Genomic DNA, 19,062 nt, shown 5'->3' on the forward strand with positions numbered 1-19,062 from the left:
GCTATGGTATGTCCATGCCCATTCACCCTCTATAAACTCTCTACAGAACCAATGATCCCTAAAGTAATAATAGGATGTGTGAAAAGGCATTCAAAGAAAAGTAATTCATTCATAACTTCCTTTCTTAAAAAAAACTCCTTTCATTACAGCCCTATAAAAGCATCAATCATCCAGACCCTTTAAAGTATCAGTAGAAGAAGCTGCAAGCACTTGAAACCCCTTTACCTTTTGGGTAATTGAAAGAGTAGATCACAGAGAAAGAGCTGTCAATCAAGCAATGTTTTCCCTGGGGCGTAGCTGTTTCAATGTAATGAGAGCACAGACATCCATGAGACTATTGAAGCAGCTGCGCCTTAGGGAAAACATTGCTTGATTGACAGCTCTTGCTCTGTGAACTATTCTTTGAATTGCACAATGTTTATTTATACAAGATAGAGGTCTCAAGTGCTTGCAGCTTCTGCTATTGCTAATTTAAAGGGTCTGGATGAATGAAGCTTTTGTAGGGCTGTAGTGAAATAAGATTATTTTATAAGAAAGTGAAAGTTATGAACGAATGGCTGCTTTTTTTAAAAAAAAGCTTTCTCGCATGTCCTAGTATTACTATATGGGTCATTGGTTCTATTCAAAATGTATAGTGGGTGAATGGGCAGGCAAGTGTCATAGCTTGGTATGGACTGTTTGACAGACTGTGGGGGTGGGTAGAGGGCCATAGCCTGGCCCGGAGGGTATGAGGGACCATGGGGGTGGGTGGGGGAAATGAGGTCACATGAGTTGGGCATGGGAATGAGAGGGTATGAGGGGTAAGGGCTAGAGGGCTGTTTTTTTGTTTCTCTGTTATTATTACAATTAGGAGGAAGTCCCAGAGGACTGAGATGGATCTTTAAACAGCCCACCCTTGGCACCCTCTGTGGCTGCTTCAAACTCTTTTTGGGTTGGTGGGCCCCACTCAACTTGCTCCCCCAGAACAAAGATCCCATCGTTCCTGGAACTTTCTCCCGAGCTGAACGGGCTAAGCCAGGAAATTTCCTGACTCACACTACCCACCTCTAGGATGAAAATTCAGTCCTTGGAATGGGAGGTGGCTTTTGAGAAGTATAAACATTAGGATAGACCAGTTGGACTGAATGGCCTTCCTCCACTGTAGATTCTATGTAATTTTATATATATTATTTCAGCACAAGTACTGACGTACAGAGCACTGAAGTAGTAAGAATCAGGGCATAATAGGGGGGCACAAGTGTTTCTTGTTTAAACGGATCTCTCTGTATTTTTGCATCATATGTAACTCTTCAGAGAAGCTAAACATTGTTGGTGAAAAGCAGAAAAAATTAAATGCTGGTATGATTTAATGAGATATGCACTTTATTTGCACCTTACAGTATGCTGGTTATTTGTGCTATTTCCTGTATTCCACACAGTAGTTTACATGACAAATTCCCTCTCTCAATCAAAAATAAGATCACCACACAACTCCCCAAAACTGTGCTAAGCAAAAACACTCTTTTGTCAGTGAAGGTCCAATGCTCCTCTCCTATGTAAATCAGGATACAAGTGACTGTCTTGACCTACTGCATATAATAGTATTCCTCTAAGAGGAACACACGTATATTTCACTTAGAGATTCCAAAGACAAAACCGATGAAGATGGTAAAAACATATTGGGCAGAATTTTGCTGCCGGTGAGCAGGGGGCGGGGCCCGCTCGCTGAAGCGTAAAATGACACGGGGGGAACCCCCGACGTCATCCCGCCCCATTTAAATTTTCAGGAAGGCAGGGGCACAGCAAGATCAGCTGTGCGCCCGACAACCTGTCAATGGCCTGATCATTTAAACAATTAAAGGACCTACTCGTCCAACCTTAAGGTTGGCGGGCAGGCCAGGAGCCCTGGCAGGCAGTAGAAAAAACATGAAATCTCATCCACCAGCAGGATGAGGTTTCATGCAGGGTTTTAAACAGTTTAATAAAGTTTTACTGTAATTTATGAACATGTCCCATCTCAGGTGACATTGTCACATGAGGGGTACATGTTAAGGATTTTTTTTTATTTCTAGTTTTAAACTTTTTGAAAGTGTCAGCAATCTCCCTGAGGCAGCACTTAGCCTCAGGGAGATGCGCGCTCTTTCGTGCACATGCATGAAAGAGCGCACTCTCGCTTTTGGGGAATCCCTCCCGCCCGCACAGGATGCGCATTGTGCTTCCCGCCGGACATCATGCTGGGCGGGCCTTAATTGGCCGACCCACGTAAAATGGCGGCAGGGCCCACTTCTCCGGCGGGGATCGGCTCCCCGCCCGCCAGAGATTGAGTTGGGCCCACCCGCCCGACAGGCAGAAAATTCTGCCCATTAAGTTTGAGACAGAGGAGTTAAAAGAGTGGAACATATACAGATTATTTGTCTTAAAAAGCTGCTGCCATGAAGGTACTTTGCAAGCTATCTGCTGCACCGTCCCATTACTATGTAGAACAGACAATTCACGTTTGAGACAACAGTGCAGCTCCATGGATGTTCTTACAGTACAGCATACCTTTTTATAACCAAAAAAAGGAGTCCAATGGAAATTTATAACCTTCCTGCCCTGATTTCAACTGAATTAAACATCAGAAATGCTAGAAACACTCAGCAAGTCAGGCAGCACCTGTGAAGTGAGAAAAATAAGGTTAACATTTAAGGTTATTGATTTTTCATTTTAATTGTACTGATGAAAGTCATCAACCTGAAACACTAACCCTCTGTTCCCTCACTACAGATTATACCTCTGAGTATTCCAGCATTTTCCATTTTTATTTCAGATTTCCAGCATCTGAAACTTTTGCTATTTGTGCTATTCAAAGTTCCTGGTTTCCATAAATTGTGAGGCCACAGTTTTTTCTGTCTTATATATGTACTGCCTGAATATAGTGTTTACCTGCAAGTATGAATCACTCTAAATTCATTCAGTGTTATTAGCTTTTGTCAAAATTAGTTTTTGATTAGGCAAAGAAAAGGTATAAATGTTCCATTAAACTGACAGACAGCCACTCCAGGCCGGCAATTTGAAATAAATTTAGCATATAATTTAATGCTGCGCAAATAACCATCTGCAGTTATCCAGGAAGGGAGCTATGGCATCAACAGTCAGTCATAAAATTTGTTTTGACTTTTGATTTAAAAGAGCAATACACACAATGGACAAATTGCTCCTTCACTCTTTTACATAATTTAAGCTAACTCAATATTTGCTCCAGAAATGCCAACCTTTCGTGAGCTGATAGACACTAATAAGCGCCAAAATATTGTGACTGCTTTTGGCTACTACTGCATAAACAGAATTCTGAACAATTCATCAAAGCCAAAGGTATGTGAGCTAATAAAAAATAATAAAAGCTGTCATGACTTTGAAATGCTAGGATTATTTCTCGCCATTAATTGCAACATGTTTCATATGACTTGTTTAAGATCTAATAGTTCAATTGGCTGTTGCCTGTCTGATAAAAGAGTTGCATTAAAACCATAAAAGTTTTATAGATCTTTGTGAAAGGCAATGGTATACCACTCAAACTAGTTCTGACTAAAACTTTTAACAAGCTTTGAATTATTAAAATTAAAAATCTGTGTATCCTAAAATAACTGATGCATTTTGTTTCCAACTTTTGTGACTTTTGATGAAATAAAAGAGCAGTTAAAACCAAGTTACCTCAAATTCTGCATGTTTATGAACATCTTCTGCCCTCTGTCTGTTCAGAATGAACTCTGCCTCATTAGCCACTCTAACTATGTGGTCCTTCATGGCATGACATAGCAATCTTAAAAAAATGAGCACAAGAATATCATTAGTCTTCCTTTCATCTAGTGTACTTGACAAATGCTGCTTGGTGAATAAACAGATATTCTGCATACGACTGCATTAAGCTCAATTGCCTCCATATATACATTCATAAAATTCAGGAGATAGTTTTGATCTGTACCTTACTAAAAAATCTTTGTTATAAAATAGAAATTAATAGATAACAAAAATGAACAAAAGCAAAACATAACTTATCTTCTGATAATGAAGCATGTTTCATTTATAATTTTGAATTATTTAAAAAAGTAATGAATGAAACAACTATTTAGTTCACAGATATTAAAGAAAATTCACATTTTTCATGACTAATACGTTCCATTGTTAGAATTTTATGACATAACAAACATCAATACAACAGTAAAAAAGAGTTCCTTTCAAAGACAAAGGTAGATAATTTGAGTGATAATCAAAAAGGAATAGCTGAAAAGACCTGGTTAATCACTAATGACATTAAAATCTGTCAAATGTCACATGCTGGAAAACTGAATTTCAATACCCTAATTGTTCATATTTTAAAAATCCAATTTGCTAGTACGCATATTTATCATTTAATAAATTTACTTTTATTCCAACAACCTTTTACTAATCTCATTCTGACTTTATTCGAGGAAAAATATCCCTTACTGTGTAGAGATTTTATGTAATTTTACACATCGTTAAATATGCTTTGTTTTAATTATGAAGGTGCTTTTTTATTCCTGTAATGATGCTGTTCATAATTTCTGGCCAGCCGCAGAACACTTACACCACAGCACATTCATCAACTGTTTATGCCCTGTTAATTGTAGACAACTGCACAATTACATTCTTTATCTATGATGAATAGCTAACATTTAGATAGTTTCTTGGTGGTTAGAATGATTAGTTTTCTTCTTCATTCTATCCGAAAATTCTTCATTGCAACCACGGTGTTGAATATATGCATACAGTGAAATATTATTCAAGCAAATCAGATTAAAATAGAATTTTTGCAATATTAAATCTAAAAAGGACACATTAACCGGTTTATTTATTAATCATGTCATAATACATTTAAACAGCGACATGGGCAGTTGTGGCTCTGTTTCATTGCTGTACAACTTGAATGAAAGCTGATTACTATTCACACTTGTGAACGTTATACTGCACAAGTTTTAAATTTATAGAAATTCTTCCTATTGCTGACAAACTGCATTTAAAAAAATAACTGTGTGTCACTGCTTTGGGCTTATTTTAATCAGGTAATTAATTTATCTTCATACGATCTAAAGTCTTCTTTAGACTTTTGCCCACCATTTCTCAAGCCATTTGTGTGGCATCTCTATTCAGAAGAAATATTCATTCACTTAAAAGTCTGTGCTTGAAGAACGAAAACTCTGTGACTGTTGTTGGTCATGAGGCCTACAGCAATAGTTAACAATTCTAAGCCAGCTCAAATGTTGAAAATTATTAGTAATTGACTGCAGTACCTTGGACAGTACCTAGTGCTTAAGTGATGATGCTTTAATATGCTGAGAATGAAGATGCCTACTGTAAAATACATAACACATTTTCCTTGAACAGATGGGGTAGCAGATTGCTTTACAGGCTAAACTCCCTTTATCCTTCATATGAAACTTCCCTGCTGTTTCAGCAGTTGTCCACAAACAAAATGAAAAGCCTCATTATTGTTTGCATATTTTTCAATATTTTGTGGAATATGAAGAGTGAAATGTTTTGTTGATATAGCTGTTAGGAAACTGTTAATAAAGTTGAGACTGTTTTAAGTTCATAATGGTTGATATATTCATATAAACACTGTATAGTTTCACCATAATAAAAATTGAACAATTCATTGGCAGATCATAAAAAAAGGAATTTTTCTCAGTGGAACACCAAGCGTCTTTCAGGGCTCTACATCACAGCAGAAGGACAATATAAAGTTTGGTTACCTTCCTTCATTGATGAGTTCAATAAATGCCAGCCCTGCATTCTTCTGAATAGAATTCTGCCATTCCTGGAAAAACAGATCAAGATACTATGTTAGTTCATAAAAGCTACTTGAAATGTTTATATCAAATATGTACAGGCTGTAATCCGAAAAATATGTGATAAAGTCAGATCTGATATTTCTGAGTTTCCAAATCTTAGTTAAAGATTTCCAAAATAAACTTCTATAAGCTCCAATTGTTATACTTATAAAATACATTTTTTTAAAAACACAGAAATGCTTAAGATTGAAATAGGTTGCAATCACTGCCCTTGCTAAAGTTAGGTTTTGGTGTTTTCTTAAATTTTATTGATTTGTATTCATACTCATAGTGTATTCATACTTATAGGTTTAACAAATTTATGCCATGTTAAAGATATTGTTATGATCCCAGCTGATTTGAATCCTGAATGAGTCAGCTCCCAGAGTGAAACCTCGCTTGGTAGATCCTAATTTTGTTCTTTTTTTTAGAAACTGTGGTGGTCAGTTACTGAACACATTCACAAGAGTCTGCCTGTCTAATTCTAACACAAAGAATAAATTGTTTATTAAACAAGAAGAAATGAATTATATTATACTTGGCAAGAAGGTTGGAAAGATTTCAATACAGAAACCAGAAAATGATTCAAACTCTCATTACTTTCTTTATCCCAGCAACCCTTACAGACACAAAACACTAGTGAAGAGTTACCACTGTCTTAACACCAAGGTTTCTTGCTTGAGTTACCTTAGTTTCAAGCAGTTTTCTTCAGGTAGACTGCTGAGCATTCACTAGATGGTTTTCTACAGCTGGTATCTCTCCCTGAAACACCCACAAACCGCAATCTAAATTCACTATTACTTCAACTTCAGAGCAAATACATGAGTTCTAGAAACTCAGTTCCCCAGCAGACTTGCCTGTACTCTCTGGTATACACAGACTAACTGACCACCCTTCTGTGTTTCCCTGTCACTCTGTTTGTCTCTGGACTCCTGTCGCTAGGCAACTGCATAGTTTTTTCTATTCTATTTTTTTTCACTGAACTACTAACCCCTTTTCACTTCAGGAATTCTGAAACATTATTAAAATTGCATCTATACAAACAGGGCCCCAGACTTCCCAGCACCCAGCTCACAAAAACATCAATGAAACTAAACCAAGGTTTCACCTTTCTTAGCATCCAAATACAAAATATAAATTAAAATTAAAGCTTTGTTCCTTGTTCCTAACAATATGGACCTAAGAAAATCTGCAGAAAGAATTGCTTTAAAGTTAGAAAACAGCAGAAATTTGAAGGAATGGAAAGTTCAGGTAGGGGATATTGTGGTAGCTGTAGAAGTACAGGAAGCTACCAGGACAAGGCCATAGAAATAGAAAAGGGAAGCAGGGGTAGGTCATTCGGCCCTTTGAGCCTGCTCCACCTTTCAATATGATCATGGCTGCTCCTCTATCTCAATGCCATACTCTTGCTCTCTCCCCATACACCTTGACACCTTTAGAGTCTAGAAATCTATTTCTTTCTTAAATGTATTCAGAGACTACCTCCATAGCCCTCTGTGGTAGAGAATTCCACAGGTTCACCACCCGCTGAGTGAAGAAGTTTCTCCTTATCTCAGTCCTAAATGGCTTACCCCATTTCCTGAGATTGTGACCCTTTGTTCTAGACTGTCCCCAGCCAGGGAAAACATCATCCCTGCATCCAGTTTGTCCAGCCCTGTCAGAATTTTATATGTTTCATTGAGATTCCCTCTCATTCTTCTAAACTCTAGTGAATACAAAGCATAGTTGGCTCAATCTCTCCTCATACAACAATCTTACCCATCCCAGGGATCATTCTAGTGAACCTCCGCTGCACGACCTCCAAGGCAAGTATATCCTTTCTTAGGTAAGGAGACCAAGACTGCACACAATACTCCAGGTGTGGTCTCATCAAGCCCTGCATAGCTGCTGTAAGACATCCTTGCTCCTGAACTCAAGGCCTCTTGCAATGAAGGCCAACATACCATTTGCCTTTTTCCGTGAGGCCTTTAATGTATATAATATTTTGGAAAATATTTTTATTTTAAAATAAAGGTTTAGTCTGCAGGTGTCTTAATAACATTAAAGTCAGCTAGTCTGGGTGCTTTGATATGTACTAGTTTGAGATTTAAACAGAGAGGTAGAGTGTATTTGCATTTTTCGAATAGAGCACTCAAGAAGTGGGGTGAAAGCTTGATGCCTTTCTAGCAGTTACCAAGCAATATGTTTATATTATTAATAAAATTGGTACAATGAGTGGGGTTTCATTGTTAAAAGGCAAAGTTCAAAGACACTGGTGAGACAATGAGAATTTGAATTCAATCACTGGAGGTAGGTATAACTTGAGTGGTTTTCAGGTGTGCAGAGGAGAGACAATGTAGGATCAAAAGGTGGCTGCAAGCCTCCAACTGGCTCCACAGTGAAAAGAACCTCATTTGAATTCATAAGGTGAAAATGCTTTTCCTGGTGTTTGGTTAAGTCTATAGGTAACACTCCCCTCCCGCCCCCCCCCCACCCACCCTGGGGTATGTGCAGGAGCGGGCAGGTGGGTTCCTGATTGGCGCGCCCAATTGGGGGCGTGCTGCCATTTTACGTGGGAGGGCCTTATGCGTGATGTGCTCTCCCTGTACGGGCAGGGGGTTTCCCTGTGCTGGGAGTTAAAGGGCAAAGGTCAAAGACATTGGTGAGACAATGAGAATTTGAATTCAATCACTGGTGGAGGTTGTGAAAATTTTTGGAAGGGTACAAAAAAAATTCCTGACGTCCCCTCATGTGACACTGTCACATGACTGGGACGTCAATTTTTTTTATTTCAACATTTTATAAACATTTTAAACCCCTCATAAAACCTCATCCCGCCTGGAGATGAGGTTTCATATCTTTTCTGAAGGCCGCCTGGGCTCTTCACCTGCCCGTCAACATTAAGGTTGGACGGGCAGGTCCAATAATTGCTTAATTACTTTCTTGAAGGCCTTAAGTGGCCATTGACAAATTGGTGGGCGCGCAGCTGAAAACCTAAATAATGCGGGGTGACGTCAGAACACATGCCTGACGTCACCCTGCGTCATTTTACACGTCAGCGAGCGGACCCAGTCCCCTGCTCCCTGACTGGAAGATGCAGCCCTATGGGTTGCTATTGCCTTAATGGAGATTAGTTTGGGAATTTGTTAGAAGTTATAATAGTAATAATTTGTAGCCATATGTATATATATTTTTAACCTGTGTAAACTAATAACATGTTTCAATTAGTTTACTGTATAACCTCAAGAACTGATGGTCTGATTCCTGAATTTAGAGTCGCATCTCATACATATCACTTAAAATTAAGGGTTATGACAGTTATTTAAAGAATCCCCCTCTGGGATATTTTAAGTAATTCCGCTTTACCAACTACATCGGTCATAACACCTTCTAAACTGCTTGCTGCACCTGCATGCTTGCTTTCAGTGATTAGTCTACAAGGACACCTAAGTCCCTTTATACATCAACATTTCTCAATCTATCACCATTTAAATAATATTCTGCCATTCTGTTTTTCCTACCAAAGTGGATAACTTCACACTTATCCATGTTATACTGCCTCTGCCATGTATTTGCCCACTCACTCAACTTGTCTAAATCACCTTGAGGCCTCTTAACATCTTCCTCACCACTCACATTCCCACTTAGTTTTATGACATCAGCAAACTTGGAAATATTACACCAGGGCCAGAATTTTTCCAATGGCCAGCAGACTGGGCAGGAGCAGGCGGGGAGCTGATTGCCGCCTGCAATCGGCTCTGCACCGCCAATTTATACGGGTGGGCCAATTAAGGCCCGCCCGGCGTAATACGCGGCTGGTAGCGCTCAGTGCTACTTGTGCAGGCAGGGGGAGGAGGGAGAGTCAGGGCCAGCGCTCTTTCGCTCATGCGTGCAGAAGACCGCAGCAATCTCCCTGAGGCACGGAGCTGCCTCAGGGAGATTGAATGGAGATTAAAATAATTAAAGAATTGATTTTAAAATTTATTTAAATATGTCCCTTTATGTGACTGTGTCATGAGTGGGGACATGCTTTTATATTTATGAATATTAAACTATTTATTTAATAAAAGCTTCCGGAAGCTTCATCCCACTCGTGGATGAGGTTTCCTGAAAAACATGAAGGCCGCTTGAGCTTTTTGCCTGCAACCCAACCTTAAGTTTGGACAGGCAGCATTCTCAAGTGGCTCAATTGATTTCTTAATGGCCTTAATAGGCCGTTTACATTTCGGCAGGTGCACAGCCGACTCCGGTGCACGCCTGCCAAACAAAATATCGCTCATTATTTTATGTGTTGGTCAGTCGGGCCCGCCCCCACACACAGACCAGAAAATTCTGCTCCTGATTCCCTCATCCGAATCATTGATTTATATTGTGAATGGCTAGGTCCTAAGCGCTGATCCCTGTGGTATCCCACAATCACCGCCTACCATTCCGAAAAAGACTCATTTATTCCTACACTCTGTTTCTTGTCTGCTAACCAATTCTCAGTCCATGCCCATATATATTACTCCCGATTCCACATACTTTAATTTTGCACACTAACCTCTTATGTAGAACTTTATCAAAAGCTTTCTGAAAATCCAAATACACCACTGGTTCTCTATTCTGCTGGATATGTCCTCAAAAAACTCCAGGAGGTTTGTCAAACATGACTTACCTTTCATAAATCGATGTTGACTTTGTCTAATCTCCTTGATATTTTCTAAGTGTCCTGTTATCACATCCTTTAGAATAGACTCTAGCATTTTCCCTACCACTGATGTTAGGCTAACCAGTCTGTAATTCACCGTTTTCTCCCTCCCTCCTTTTTTAAATAGTGGGGCTACATTTGCCACCCTCCAATCTGTCAGGACTGTTCTAGAATCTGAACAATTTTGGAAGATGGCAGCCAACGCATCCACTATTTCCATGGCCACCTGCTTTAGTACCCTGGGGTATAGTTTATCAGGCCCTGGGGATTTATTGGCTTTCAGTCCCATTAATTTTTCCAGTACTTTTTTTTAGTAGTACTAATTTCCGTCAATTCCTCCTTCTCACTAGATCCTTGATTCCTTAGTATTTCTGGGAAGTTATTTGTGTCTTCCTCCGTGAAGACAGGACCAAAAATAGTTGTTCAATTGCTCTGCCATTTCCTCTACTATAAATCCTCCTGCTTTGGACTGTAAAGGACCTACATTTGTCTTCACCAATAATTTCCTTCTTACATACTTTTAGAAGCTTTTACAGTCCTCTTTTATGTTCCTTGCAAGTTTACTCTCATACTCTATTTCCCCCCCTCTTAATCAATCTCTTGGTCCTCCTATGCTGAATTCTAAACTGCTCCCAATCCTCAGGCTTGTTACTTTTTCTAGCAACTTCATATGACTCCTCTTTGGATCTAAAACTATCCTTAATTTTTTTTGTTAGCCATGGTTGGGCCACTTTTCCTGTTATGTTTTCATGCCGGAAAGGAACGTATAACTGTTGCAATGCAAACATTCATTCTGTAAATATTAGATATTGCCTAACTTTTAATGAAGTTCCCCAATCTATCTTAGCTGACTCACGCCCCATGCCTTTGCAGTTTCCTTTGTTTAGGTTTAGGACCCTAGTTTCAGATTGGACTACTTCACTTTCCAACCTAAGGAAGAATTCTATCATGTTATGGTCACTGTTTCCTAAAGGACCTCGCACAACAAGATTATTAATTAACCCTCTCCTATTGCACAAAAACAAATCTAGGATAGAGTTGGCCGTTCGACGTACTAGTCTAAAAAAACCATCTTGTACACACTCCAGGAATTCATCCGCCACAGTATTATTGCTAATTTGGTTTGCCCAGTCTATATGTAGATTAAAGTCACCAATGATTACTGTAGCACCCTTGTTACATGCATCTCTAATTTCCTGTTTAATACTGTACCCTACCTTACCACTACTACTTGGAGGCCTACAGACAACTCCCATTAATGTTTTCCATCCCTTGTTGCTTCTTCCTCCACCCAGACTGATTCTACATCTAGATTCTGTGAACAGTTTTGGTCCCCTTATCTAAGGACAGATATACTGGCACTGGAGGCAGTCCAGAGAAGGTTCACTAGGCTGATCCCAGGTATGGAGGGATTTTCATATGAGAAGAGGTTGAGTAGGTTGGTCCTGTACTCACTGGAGTTTTGAAGAATGACAGGCGATCTTATTGAAACATATAAGCTTCTTAGGGGGCTTGACAGGGTAGATGCGGAGAGGTTGTTTCCCCTTGTGGGAGAGTCTAGGACCAGAAGGCATAATCTCAGAGTAAGCGGTCGCCCATTTAAGATAGAGATGAGGAGGAATTTCTTCTCTCAGAGGGTAATGAATCTGTGGAATTCTTTACCACAAAGGGCTATCGAGGATGGGTTGTTAAGCATATTCAAGGCTGAGATAGACAGGTTTTTAATCAGTAAAAGAATCAAGGTTTATGGAGAAAAGGCAGAAAAGTGGGGTTGAGGATTCAGATCAGCCATGATCTCATTGAATGGCAGAGCAGACTTGATGGACCGAATGGCCTGCTTCTACTCCTACATCTTGTGGTCTTATTATTTTCTGAGCCAATATCCTCCCTCACTGATTGCACTGATTTCATCCTTCATTAACAATGCCGCCACCTCCTTTTCCTTTTTGTCGGTCCTTCCTAAATATTGAATACCCTTGGATATTCAGTTCCCAGCCTTGGTCACCCTGCAGCCATCTCTCTGTGTTCACAATCATACTGTACCCTTTTACATCTATTTGCACAATTAATTAATCTACCTTACTGCGAATGCTCCATGCATTCAGATACAGTGCCTTTAGGCTTGTCTTTTTACAAGTTTTTATTGTACTATGGCCCTATTTATTGCTAGTCCATTTCCTCTGATCTCCATTTTTGTTTTTTACTTTTCTGCCTTTCATTTTCATCTTTGTTTCCCTCTCTTGTGTCTCTCCACTCAGGTTCCCAACCCCCTGCCACTCTAGTTTAAACCCTCCCTCACAGTACTAACGAATACCCCTGCGAGGATATTAGTCCAGTCCTGCTGGGGTGCAACCTGTCCAGCTTGTGCATGTCCAATCTTTCCCAGAATCAGTCCGAATACCTCAGGAATCTAAAGCCCTCCCTCCTGCACCATCTGTCCAGTCACGCATTCATCCAGTCTATTCTCCTATTCCTGATCTCCCTAGCATGTAGCACTGGGAGTAATCCTGAAATTACTACCTTTTAGGTCCTGCTTTTTAATTTATTTCCTAGGCCTCGATATTCTGCTTGCAGGACCTCATTCCTGTTTTTACCTATGTCGTTGGTACTGATATGGACCACGACCTCTGGCTGTTCATCCTCCCCCTTCAGAATGCCCCACAGCTGCTCAGTGACATCCTTGACCCTGGCACCAGGGAGGCAACATACCATCCTACCATCTGCACCCCTTACAATAGAATCCCCTATCACTACTGCTCTCCCACTTTTTTTTCTCCCCGCTCTGTGCAGCTGAGCCACTCTTGGTGCCACAGACTTGGCTCTCGCTGCATTCCCGAGAAACCATCTCCCCCAGCAGTATCCAAAATGGAAAATCTGTTACAGAGGGAGATGGACCCAGGGGACTCCTGCACCACCTGCCTAGTGCCTTCACTCTGTCTGGCGGTCACCCCTTTCCTTTCTGCCTATGCACTCTTTACCTGCAGTGTGACTACCTCACTATATGTGTTATCGACGAAGATCTTAGCCCTGCGGATGTTCCACCGTGACTCCAGCTGCTGCTCCTGATCTGAAATGCGGATTTCAAGTAGCTGCAGCTGGAGACACTTACTGCATGCGTGGCCACATGGACACTGGAAGTGTCCGTGACTTCCCACATCGCACAGAAGGAAACTTAAGCACAAAAATGATAATATCAAATGAGAGATATTGAAGGATCAGGTGCCAAGGTAGGTTAGCAAGACAGGTATGAAAGGCAAATGGGACTTGGAGCTGGATAGGATAAGGAGTTGAGTTTTGGATGAATTAACATTTATGGAGGGTGAAAGATGGTAGGTTGCTCAGATAAGCATTGGAATTGTTGAGAATGGGTGTGACAAAGGCATGGATTAGAGCTTTAGCTTCAGATGATCTGTGGTAAGGGCATAGATGGCCAATTTTATGAAGGTACAGAAACACCTTAAATTTATGGCACAGGGGGAGACCACTCAGCCCATCAGTTGGCTGAAAAAGAGCTACCCAACTTAATTTCACTTTCCAGCTCTTGGATCAGAGCTCTGTAAGTTATGGCACTTAAAGTGCATATCCAAGTATTTTAAAATGTGCTGAGTGTTTCTACTTTTACCACCCTTTCAGGCAGTGAGTTCTAGGCACCCAATACCCGCCAGATGAAAATAAATTACTTCTCAACTGCCCTCTAATCCTTCTGTCGATTACTTGAAATCTAGTTATTGTCCCTCTGGAAAGGGAAACAGATCCTTCCTATCCACTCTACCTCAGGCCCATATAATTTTGTACATATCAATTATATCTCCCCTCAGCTTTTGCTGTTCAAAAGAAAACAACCCCAGCCTATCCAATCTTTCCTCAAAGCTATAATTCTCCATTCCTGGTAATGTCCTTGTAAATTTTCTCCATACCCTCTTCAGTGTGATCACATTGTTCATGTAATGTGATGACTAGAAATGCATGCAGTACTCTAGCTTTGCCAGATTAATGTTTTATACCTCCCTCTTCTTCAGAGGGACTCGAAACGTTAACGCTGTTTCTCTCTCCACAGATGCCGTCAGACCTGTTGAGTTTTTCCAGCATTTTATATTAATGTTTTATACTGTTCTATCATAACCTTCCTCCTCTTACATGCTATACCTCAACTAATAAAATATCCCATATGTCTTCCCCAACTACATTTTCTACCTGACCTGCTACCTTCAGTGGACATGCACTCCAACCCTCAGTTCCTCTACGCTTTTCAGTACCTTACCATTTATTGTGTATTCCCTTGTCTTGTTTTCTCTCCCTAAATGCATTACCTCACATTTCTCCAGACTGAATTCTATTTGCCACTTTTTTGCCAATCTGACCAATCTATTGACATCTTCCTGCAATCTATAGTTTTCTTCCTCCACCATCAATCACAATTTTTATATAATCTGCAAGCTTCATAATCATGCTCCCCACATTTAATGTCTAAATATAAACAATGAAAAGGCAAGGGACCATGCACTGAGCCCTGTGAAACCCTACTGGAAACAGGTTTCCAGTTAGAAAAACATCCATCCACCAATATCTTTGACTCCTGCCACATAGTCAATATTAGATGCAACTTGCCACTTGTCCTTAGATCCCATGGGCTCTTAATTTTGTGACCAGTCTGGTAGATGGCATATTGTCAAAGCCTTCCTAAAATTTATGCAGGCCACATCAATCTTGCCACCATCATCAACCCTCCTTGTTACCTCCTGAAAAAATTCAACGTCAGCCAAACATGTCTTCCTTTAACAAATCCATGCTAACTGTCCTTGCTTATTTCTTGCCTTTCTAAAATGGATGATTTATATTGTCCCTCATAAATATTTTCAATGATTTGCTCACAAGTTAGGCTGACTGATCTGTAATTGCTCTGTCTAACCCTTTCTCCCTTTTTAAATGGCCGTACAATGTTAGCAGTTCTCCAGGACAACACGTGTAGTAAGAGAGGGCTGAAAAATGTTGGTCAGAGCCTTCAGAGTTTCATAAAATCATGGAACAGCTGCACCACAGGAGGCCATTAGGCCCATCGTGGCCATGTCGGCTCTCTGCAAGAGTAGCTCACCTCACTCCATGCAATGCCCACCCTCTCATCCTTTCTCACAGCCATGCAAATTTCTTTTCAGGTGCTTACCCTTTGAAAGCCACAATTGGATCTTCCTCCACCATGCTCTCCAGCAGTGCATTCCAGATCCTAAGCATTGACTGTATAAAAAAATTTTCTCCTTATGTTGCTGTTGGTTCTTTTGCCATTCTTCTTAAAGCAGTATCCTCTGTTTCTTGTCCCTTCCATGAAGGGGAACAGTTTCTCATTATCTACTCTGCCTGGACCCTTCATGATTTTGAGAACCTCTATTCAATCCCCTCTTAGCCTTTTCTTTTCGAAGAACAATCCCTGCTTTTCTAAGGAGAACAATCTATCCACATAACTGAAGTCCCTCATCACTGGAGCCATTCTTCTAAATCTACTCTGTACCATTTCTTAATCCTTCATGTCCTTCCTAAAGTGTGGTGCCCAGTGTGTTTTATAGAGGTTTATTATAACATCCTTCCTTTGCACTCTATGCCCACATTTATAAGGCCCATGATCCCTCGTCATTTTAACACCTTCTCAACCTTCCCTGCCATCAACAACATTTTGTGCATATATACCCTCAGGTCTCTCTGTTCCTGCACCCCGTTTAGAATTGAACCTTTTATATTGATTCTCTGTGTTCTTCCTTGCTTGCTCCTCTTAGCAGCCTGGGATACATTTCATCTGAGCTTGGTGATTTATTTAGTTTCCAAGCTAAATCCCTTAATGTTTTCCCTCTCACTCTGTTAATCCAACTCAATTTTTCACACTCATCTTCAACTACAATGTCTGCATCATCATCCCTCTTTTCTGTGAATACACACACAAAGTATTCATTAAGAACCATGTCCACATCTTCCCTTTCCACATACAAGTTATCATTTTGGTCTCTAAACGGTCCTACTATTTCTATGATTATGGTCCTCCTCTTTAAGCAATTATAAAACATCTTTGCATTTTCTTTGATTTTACTTGCCAATATTTTTTCACATCCTATTTTCCTTTCCTAATCTTTTTAATTTCATCCTTGCACTTTCTATATTCTTGTCTTTCTGCAGCATTGCACTCTGGGTATCTGACATAAGCCTTCCTTTTTTGCCCTATTCTACCCTGGATGTTCTTCGGGGAACTCTAGATTTGGGAGGCCCATAGGGGGAAGTTTCCTGCCCCTGCCGACATATTTCAAGGCAGAGGCACATAAAATGAAGCAAGTTAGCAGCCAGTTACCTTACTGATCACCCCCCAAGCTGTTACCCTGTATTACAGGGCACTCTAAGGCAGCCCGCTCACCCTGAAGCATACTGAGGCTCTCAAGGTGGCCAATTAACTGCGTCCCCCACAATTTTCCAGTCTTCAGGGAATGGGGGGGCATGACAAACAGCCTGGCAACTTTAACTGCACAGGCTGCTGGCGAATAGGAAGGGAGGTACCTCCTCTGTGCCCAGCAGGGGCAACTCCCTCGAGATGGTTCCTCCTCGCTCAAGTTGGTATCCCCCCAGTTTGTCCCACCCCCTGGCCTCTGCAACCCAATCCTCCTCGCTGGGGTCCACCAGCTGTGCCTGCCTGAAGTGCCCAAACTTAACTCAAGTATGGAAGACATTTCTGCTCTTCTTTGGGAGAGCCTGAAATCCCAGCAGTGCCAGAAGACAGTAGTGGCCATTGCTGGGACTACAGAACTGCTGGCCAATTCAGATTGGCTGGCAGCTCTCTAGGACAGGACTTCCTGTCCTTGAGGAAGTAACACTGCACTAACTGCTTTAAATTTTCTAACAAAATCAATTGCATTTCTACAGAAATGTGTGCATTCATGGGAAAGATAAACTGAACAGTTAATCATGATCATAAGTTGTCTTAAATATCTTCTATTACCTGTAGAGGGTGATGCTGGATCAGCAGACCAAGTTATACTGCAGAATGCATCTTATATCCAATTTAGCAAAGCATCCTTGCACGTATGAATAAACACAGAGCTCTACTCCTCATTAATCTTTAATATTGAGAGTACAGGTTACAATGTGAACTTTATCCAAACCACCAGAGAATGTGTTGATAAAGTCTGAGTTTTACTGCCACTTTTGCGTTGATGTACCACCAAAACATATTCACATCATGGTATTAAAGTCAGTATAACTTTGTTTCTAAACAGCTTGCAACAGGCATACTATCATGGTATCAGACATGGTGAGGCCACACTGCGGTGTCAAATTACCTTCATGATATATAAACAGTGTTTTAATATGTTGGTGAACAGAAACAATACACTTATTTGTGTATTAAATATGCATAATTAACAAATGTTTAGTCCAAATGCACGAACAGTAAAATGTAACTGGATTTCTCAAAACAAGATCTGACACTGTATATTCTTCCTCAATAACAGATGTGGGTCAGGCAACCTTAAGTGACAGCTTGCAAGTCTTCTTACAATAAAATTAAAATACTCCTGGAAGACAAATTTCCATCATTTCATAAATTTGTGTTTTCAATGAACCTTGACAAAATTTGGAACTAATACACTAGCCACATGATGCACATTTGCAACAGAACAAAAAGGTCCTTAGAAACAAAATGGAAAGAGAGAAAATAAAATGGTGGGGTGGGGTTGGGGGGGGTGGGGGTGGTGGGTGTTGGTGTGAAGAAACATATTTCATACAGGAAATGCAGTGCTGGCCCATTTTAACAGCCTTCAACTAAACACAATTCCACAGCTGTGACAGATATTGGCTCAGATTGTAACAGTAATCAAGCACAGATCTTGTCAAGAACAGATCAAATCATCTATGTTATGACCAAATACAAACTTCAGGCTTCACTTCTATCCAACTATTTCAACATGGAGAAAAACCAAATTCTAAAAATGTGTTTTGAATTTCTAGTTTTCATTTTTTTCCCAGAGTCTCGTCACTTAAACCGCAAAAGTGAGAAGGTGATACTATTTTGTGAAATGTTACAATAAAACAAAATCCCAATGGCCTAATGGACAAAGACCCTGCCTAGTCCAGGACAAACTCATGGAGGCTGGAGGTTTCAAAATTCAATTAGCAATTTATGCTGAGTTAGCTGATCTTGGCTAATGCAGCAGATGGAATGCTACAATTGATCTCAATGACCCCGGGCTACAGGGGAGGGGATGGAAATCATACAAGGTTCTCATTCTTGACTGTTGTCCAATGACTCCTATGGGTGGACATCAGGTAGAACATAATTAGTCTTGGCCAATAGTTAGACTGCTTGTCCAACAATGAATGAACAGAAAATTCCTTCCACTAAATATTTGAAAAAGTGAAGCCATTACCTTTGGTCCTAGGCACAAAGTCAGTTTTCCAGCCACTGGCTCCATCCCTTTCCCTGGCAACTGTCTGAAGCTGAACCAGATTGTTCAGAACTTTGGTGTCATATCCTATCTCAAGATGAATTTACGAGCACACTGCCACGCAATCACTCAGGCCACCCATTTCCACTCTGTAACAAAGCCCGACTCC

General features: G+C 40.4%; 1 protein-coding gene across 2 annotated transcripts in view; it reads right to left on the reverse strand.

The window, feature by feature from the left end:
- The window catches only part of nbeaa (neurobeachin a), a 1,069,212-nt gene that overhangs the window by 545,267 nt on the left and 504,883 nt on the right, over positions 1 to 19,062 (reverse strand). For both annotated transcript variants that reach the window (XM_041199054.1, XM_041199053.1), the window contains exons 35-36: positions 5,733 to 5,797; positions 3,673 to 3,781 (exon numbers count right to left, since the gene is read on the reverse strand). In XM_041199054.1, coding sequence (XP_041054988.1) covers positions 3,673 to 3,781; positions 5,733 to 5,797 — 174 coding nt within the window. The remainder of the gene's footprint in view (positions 1 to 3,672; positions 3,782 to 5,732; positions 5,798 to 19,062) is intronic.

This window comes from Carcharodon carcharias, chromosome 11 (assembly GCF_017639515.1).
Source record: "Carcharodon carcharias isolate sCarCar2 chromosome 11, sCarCar2.pri, whole genome shotgun sequence".
Lineage (NCBI taxonomy): Eukaryota > Metazoa > Chordata > Chondrichthyes > Lamniformes > Lamnidae > Carcharodon > Carcharodon carcharias.